The 6,907-nt window shown below is 65.7% G+C and overlaps 1 protein-coding gene across 1 annotated transcript in view; it reads right to left on the bottom strand.

Moving 5' to 3' along the window:
- Window positions 1–4,408: 4,408 nt before the first annotated feature.
- Plxna1 (plexin A1) overlaps window positions 4,409–6,907 on the bottom strand; it is a 47,118-nt gene continuing 44,619 nt past the window's right edge. The window contains exons 29-31 of the mRNA XM_013032340.1: window positions 5,930–6,142; window positions 5,696–5,846; window positions 4,409–4,848 (exon numbers count right to left, since the gene is read on the bottom strand). Coding sequence (XP_012887794.1) covers window positions 4,753–4,848; window positions 5,696–5,846; window positions 5,930–6,142 — 460 coding nt within the window. The 3' untranslated portion in view covers window positions 4,409–4,752. The remainder of the gene's footprint in view (window positions 4,849–5,695; window positions 5,847–5,929; window positions 6,143–6,907) is intronic.

Raw genomic sequence — 6,907 nt, 5'->3', positions numbered from 1 at the left:
ATGCTGGGCTGAGTGGTGCAGGCTGCGGGGCCCTGTGCAGATGGGGGTGGTCAGCAGTGGAGGCCCCCGCTGGGAGGGCACTCCCTCGTATCTGGGTGTGGACGGGCCAGAAGTGGCAAGTTAAGGATTGTGTGCTTGGGTTCAGACAGTCGGGTCATCTGAGGGAAGAGATGTCAGACAGCTGTGCGGCCGTTAACCCCTGTGGTGTGGACACAGACCTCTCCACTGCCGCTGCCTCAACTGCCCACCACCTGGAACCTGGCGTCTCCTGTCACAAAGATTCACTCGCACGCACGCACGCACACATGCACGCACGCACGCACACCTCCCCAGGAAACTGTAAAGACAGGAATGAGGTAGAGAAAGCCACCACCAGGCCCAGGCCGGAGGGGCTGTCTGGGAGGACTGGCCTGCTCAGCCCCTGGCAGAGCGGCCCAGCCTGGCCCGGCCTCCAGACCTGGCTTGTGGGGCTGGGGCTCCACGGCAGGAGCTGGCTGGCAAGGGAGGGCAGCCGCCCCGGCACCGGGCACCGGGTGTGAGTTCAGATCCTGGGCAGCTGAGCGAGCCATCATGTGAGCATCAGGCTTCTCAAACCGCAGCGCCAGGTGGTGGTGGCGCTCAGGCTGGCGCGAGCTCAGACCACCAGAAGATGCTTTCAGACCGGCCCGTCCTCTGAGGTGCACGCTGACCCCCACTACTGCACCCTGGTGGGCCCCCTGCAAGGTTGGCTCCAAGGCCAGGTGAGGGCTTTGCTGCCCGCTGCCCAGGGGTTCAGGTGAGGGCTTTGCTGCCCGCTGCCCGGGGGTTCAGAGCAGCTGTCCAGCTTTCGTGTTCCTCAGGCCTCGAGTCCAGTGTGACAAAGCCCTCCCCCTCCCTCTGGCCCACGTGGCACTGGCTCCGGTGCTGCCCTGGGTTCCACTGCTGGATGGGCCCAAGGAACCCACCTCCGCCCGCCGGGGCCAGGCCTAGGTGCTGTCCTTGCGCAGCCTGGGGCGCCCCGAGGCCCCGCGGCTGGCCGTCACCGCCGCTCTGCTCACGGCAGCTCGGAGGGCTGTTTTGGTGCCGAGGAGCCGCGCTGCGCGTGCAGCAATCAGATCCGGCTCCGGCTCAATCGCGTCTCATCGCCTGGGTGCTGGGGAGCTGATTGCGGTGCGAGGCCCCTCGGCTCAGGCGGCGGAGGCCAAAGCCTTCAAGGACTTCCTTAACGAGGGTAATTGAGGCAGGGCTGATTATGCTGGAAAGCTGGGGTGGGTGCACCGAGCCCCGGCACAGGCCGCGTCACCCCCAAACAGTGCCACATTCTCTGAACTCGTTTCCCACGCAGCTCTGCGGTGATTACGCGCACTTCTTTTTAGTAACAGCAGCCCCGGCTGCCGCAGGAAACACGATGATTTATGGGCTGCTGTCAGACCTAGGCCAGGCGGGCGGAGACACGCAGCCCTCCCGGGCCCTGGCCTCCCTCCCAACGTCCAGGTGGCCCTGGGCCGCGTGCAGACAGTGCAGCCTGGACACCCCATCCTGCCGGGGTAGCGCCATCCCCACAGGACCACGGGCGTCCCAGCCAGGCCTGCCAGGGGGCGTGCACCCCCAGGACCCAGGGGGCCACAGCCCACCTGCCGCAGTGGAACCACAGCAAAAGCCACGAGCCAGGAGAGGCTGAGCGATGCCGCACGTGCAGGTGAGGCCGAGGCCGACCCCAGGCACCCCCCGCCCAGGGCTCACTTCCAGGGGATCCCAGCACTGCAGCCTGGACACCCAAGCTCGTTCACTGCCAGCTCCTGCCGCCCCTGACCGAGGCTCAGGCCGCGGCGCTACCTTCCCACGCAGCGGTGCGTGGCTCTGCGCATGCCACCACCAGGGCCTCTGCCCAGGACGGAGACCTGTCACCCGGGTCTGCTGCAACATGGTCACAGCCGCAGCCACCCACGAGGCCAGTGCCACGGGGGCCACAGCTGACCGCTGCCCACTGAGTGGGAGCTGCGGGCCGTCCCAGCCACCGCCACACCTCCCAGCAAGCAAGACTCGCAGCCAGCATGTAGCAAAAATGTTTAATCTCTCCTTAATGTGTGTTTATTTACAAGTACTAAATCTGAAGAACAGTAAAATAGGAAATAGCCGTGTATGTACACTCTGCAGGCTGGACCCGGGCAGCTCTGGCCTCCAGCGGGACCTGGCCACGCTCGGTCCACTCAGACCGTCCAAGGGCCGTTCTTCTTTTGGGGGTTCTATAGAGTTAAAGGAAAGCTAACGGTGGCCTGTCTTAAAAATATCATCCTCTCTCTCTAAATATATCTATTCTAGCTTGTGTAGCACCAACATGAGCCGTCAGATCCGGGCAGGGGCACCGGAGACCCTTGGCAGGGGGACCAGAGAGGCATGGGGGCACTGGCCCGTGCCTGGGACTCAAGGCTGTGTCCTGGGCACCCCAGGCTCCTCTTCTGTTCCCCACGCTGCCCCTCAGGCCAAAGGGCAGGCCAGGCAGGTGGGGTGGCAGGGTAGGCCTGAGGTGTCAAGGCAGAGTGTCCAGACCAAGGCCCAGGCCTGAGCCGGGTGCTGGGGCACAGCAGGTCGGGTAGGAGGGACTCCAAGGGGCGGGGCCTAAGGCTGCAGGCAGCAGAGCTCTGCTGTGCCGGGTGGGCCGGGGGCCCCGGGGCTGCTAGGGGCCCCCGGCGTCTTACCACCGGGAGCACAACACGCTCGTGCCCAGCCCCCAGAAAACACAAGCCGGAGGCCATCCGGTGTTGTCCCAGCCCGCAGGGCGCCTGGGCCAGGAGGCCAGGGTGAGGACACACAAGGCCGGGCCCAGGCGGGTGCCGCGGGAGCCGGGCAGCAGTGGCTGGATCAACTCACATGTAAACAGGATGCTAAAGTGCTTCAGACAGATGCCCCGCGGGGCTGCTTAGGCTGGGCGGGCACCCACCGCCCCTGCCCAGCATCGCCTTGCAGACAGGGCGGCTGCCAGGGCTAAAGGAGGCCACCCTTCTCTGTGGAGGCCTGAGAGGGGCAGGGAGGGTTCTGAAGTGATTCGGGAGCCCAGAGGCTGCTGCGTGGCCGGGGCAGAGCTGGAAGAACGGGGGCTTCAACTCGAAGCCAGCATCCAGGGAAGACTTTGGGGGAAACGGAGGCTCTACCCAGTCCCAGCCTAGAGACGTGAGAGGGGCACACGGGGAAGGGTCCCGGGCTACACCAGGGGCTGCAGAGACCAGCCCACTCCCAGGCTGAGGAGCCCGGGCGCTGGACGCCCACGGGACCGTGGGGACAGGCCATGCGCAGCGTCCAGGGCAGGAACTCCCTGAGTCAGAAGCTCACCGACCTCACACCAACCCCGTGCGGGAGCAGCTCTAGGCTGACCTCGGATGCCCCTCGGACCCACACCGCTTACAGGGGCCAGATCCCAAGGCTGGCCAGCTAGCTGTCCCTCAAAGCCCATTGAGAAGATTGAGTACCATTGAAAAGTGACCTGGAAAAGGGGAAGAGCCACTTGTTTGCTTTGACAAGTGATTACTGATTAATTTAAAAAACATAAAAAAGGGTCTAACCACCTCTAGTATTCAACACTTGCAGTTTGAAAAAGATCAACCCAGACTAAACTCTAGCACGATCATGCAAATCCATGGGCCCTGCACAGGGAAGCCGGGGCTGGGCGGGGCGGCCGCTCCTCCCCCGCCGCGCCTGCGTGCCCTCCGCTTGCTCTGCTCTGCGCTGCAGCGTCCTCTCCTCTAGTAACTGTACAGGGCCCCACTGGGGCTGGAGATGAGGCCAGAGCCACACATGTATATACACACATATATATACACACACATATATATATATGTACAGGAGTTTCGGGTTTCATTAAAAATCTGTTCTTTGCTCACAGAGGGCGAGGGTGGTCAGCAGCCGCTCTCCAGCCCCTTGGGTTATGGCTGCCGTTTGTGGTCCACGTGAATGCAGGGAGTGCCCGAGAGGCCCTGCCCCTCGGCTGGAGTACAGCAGGATTTCTTGTTCCCCTTTAACCAAAAACGACCCCCTAAGTCGCACTGTTCCGGAGGGGCCTGGAAACCACTGAGAAGCCAGACAGCAAGCCACGTGGGACAGAGGTGGCGACCAGGAGGTGACGGAGAGGAGGGAGAGGAGAGGACAGACAGAAGGGAAGGGCCGGGGAGAGGACGGGGCAGGCCGGCTCCGTGGGCAGCACAGGGCGGCCCCGGGGCAGGCGGCGAGGGAATAAATAAGGGGAACATGCGCTCTGTGACCCGGGGGCCCCCAGAGGCACAGCCCTGAGGACAGAGGGGCTGCCCAGTCCGCCCACGAGTCTCTGGGGAGTGGCATGTGACCCTCCACGGGAGGAGCAGCCTTTCCCCCGGTGGACGTGGCATGCTGGCCCCGGCGCGCGGAGCACGCGGTGAATCTCAGGGTGACGGCCGAGCGCTGGCGGGGGCGCGACCCAGGCCGCAGCTGGCCGGACCAGCCTTGGGCATTTCGCCTCTCCCTCTCCTGCCAGCCAGGCCCTGGACCCTCACGCTGCCCGCGGGTGAGCTGGGGAGGCAGGGGCCACCATGCTCCAGGGACGGGCCAGCCACTGCCGGGCCTCTGAGCTCCGTGGAGACCGCCACCCCGTCACGCCACGGCCGCCGGGCAGGGAGGCGGCCAGGCCGGCACCAGGGCCCTCGGACAGGGGTGGAGAGGCTACAGGGGCCCTGCCCGGCGCTCCGCGGGCGGGGAGGCCATCTGCCCTTACGCCGGGCCTCCAGTGGGAGGCTGCTGGGGCTCTCAGCTGCTCAGCGCCATTGTGTCCACCACCTGCTCCAGCTTGCTCCGGAGCCGCTGCCGCCGCGCCTGCTCATCCTTCTCCAGGGCCACCAGGATCTGTGGGGCGGAGGTCAGGGCTCAGGGCTGCCCTGAGTGTGGGCCAGACACCGTGCCATGATGTGTCAACAGGGAAGACCCCAGAGGCCCGGTCCTCACGCCCCACGGCCCGAGCCGGACACCCGGGCCTCACATGTGGTCGCTACCTCCCGTCCTGGGCTCTGACCCGCGCAGAGGTCCTTGCCGCCTCCACCTCCCTCCCGGCCCCAGAGGCCGCCAGCCAGCCCAGCCCCCCCCCCCAACCTGCCCAGCCCAGCCCAGCTCTGGCTGCGGGACCACGGGCTGGCCGGGGCTTAGGCTGCCCCTCCTGTCCCTGCTGCCTCTGCTCCAAGGCCCTTCTCCTGGGCTGAGAACTTTCACTTCCAACTTGGTCCCAGAACCTTCCAGATCCCAGGGCCCCACAGCTTTCAAACCTAGAACCTGATCTCTAGGCCTTAAACCTTTGTTCCCGGCTGGTCATTCTGACTCTTATCTCAGGGGCCCAGAACTACACGGGATACAACCCTGCCTCAGTGGCTCCGAATCGGCAAGTGGACCCGCCGGTCCCGCTTCAGACTGCAATGGCCGACTTGCTCAGGGAAATGGCCTGGCCGAGCCTGCCCGCTGGGGACAGCCTGCCCCGTCCCGGGTCAGCCCCGCCCCGGCGCCTGGCGCCCGGCCACTGCCCACAGCTCCGTCCTTCCAGACCTCCCACCCCGGCTGGCCCGCTCTGCTCAGCTAGCAGGGACCTTCCACGGCCCCACTGGGTCATACAGCGCCCAGGGCAGAGGCAGGACGACAGCCGGGGACGGGGAGAGCCAGGGGAGGAGCTGGGCGGGGATGGCGCGCGGCCCGGGCCAGGACGCACCTCATCCTTGTACTTGGCGATGTACGAGTAGATCTCGTGCAGGGCGCTCATGCTGTTGAACTGGCTCAGGTGCAGCCGGGACTGCTCTGCCAGGTACGCGCTCATGTCCTGGTCGCTGATGGCGGGCATCTTGGCGATGTCGGCGTAGTACCTGCCAGAGAAGATGCGGGGTGTGGGTCAGACCCCAGCTCCCCCCGCTGCCCGCCCCTCCGCCGGCCGTAGCGAGCGGCCCACCTCTCCACCCAGCTCTTGTAGTTGGGGATGTCCTTGGCGTAGAGCAGCTTGTTGGAGGGCGAGTCCTTGCCCAGCTTGTGCTCAGAGGTGGAGCAGGAGTCCATGAAGGTCTGGGCCACCACCGACAGGCAGGCGTCCGTGATGCTGTTCTTGTGGATGTCGAACACGAACTGCGGGTTCTTGATCACATTCACCCAGAAGCGCAGGGGCAGGCTGTGGGCGGGAGCACGGTCAGCTGAGCCCACTGGGCCGTGTCCTTCTGAACAGGCTGCCCCTGACAACTCTCCTGACCGTGGCCAGTGGGGAAGTCAAGGCCCACAGTGGGTAGGGCCCCTCAGGAAGGTGCCCTCCCCTTCCCTGCCCTCCCCTCCCCTCCCCCAGCGAGCCTCTTGCAGAGCACATCCTACACCCAGGCAGCAGGCGTGTGTGGCCGGCAGGCCGGGAGGCGCTCAGCCCCCATCACTGTCCCCTGCAGCCTGCCTGCGTGGCCCACACCCTGCTCCAGAGTGGGACCCACCTCAGCTCCATGCAGAGGCCCAGCCTCTGCGCCTACCTCTGTCCCCACCGCAGAAGGCCACCGCTGAGCCTCCAGCCACACACAGCAGCGTGGAGGTGGCACTAGAAACAGACCGGCCGCCCAGGCACGTGGTGCCGAGAACTCAGGAGCCGTGTAAGGCCAGTGACACAGCCGTCTGGGCAGCACGAGTCAAGAACACCCATGTGTCAGAGCTCCTGGGCAGGCAGCCCTGACCAGCCGGGGGCTGCCGCGGCAGCTCTGCCCTCCCTGCCAGGCCCTCAGTGCCCGGACAGGAGCACCGGGCACGCCTCCCAGCAGGCAGCACAGGCAGAGTCCAGGAAAGGCAGAGGTGGCCAGGGCCGCCCAGGAACATGCCAGAAGAGAAGCCCAAGGCACAAGGGCTCCTGACTGTAAGTGCCACACATGATGGGCAGCCAGCCCTCCCCACCCCTGCTCTCCCC

The sequence above is a fragment of the Dipodomys ordii genome, unplaced genomic scaffold (genome assembly GCF_000151885.1).
Source record: "Dipodomys ordii isolate 6190 unplaced genomic scaffold, Dord_2.0 Scaffold153, whole genome shotgun sequence".
NCBI classification, from domain to species: Eukaryota; Metazoa; Chordata; class Mammalia; order Rodentia; family Heteromyidae; genus Dipodomys; species Dipodomys ordii.
This window is presented reverse-complemented; position numbering and strand designations above follow the sequence as displayed.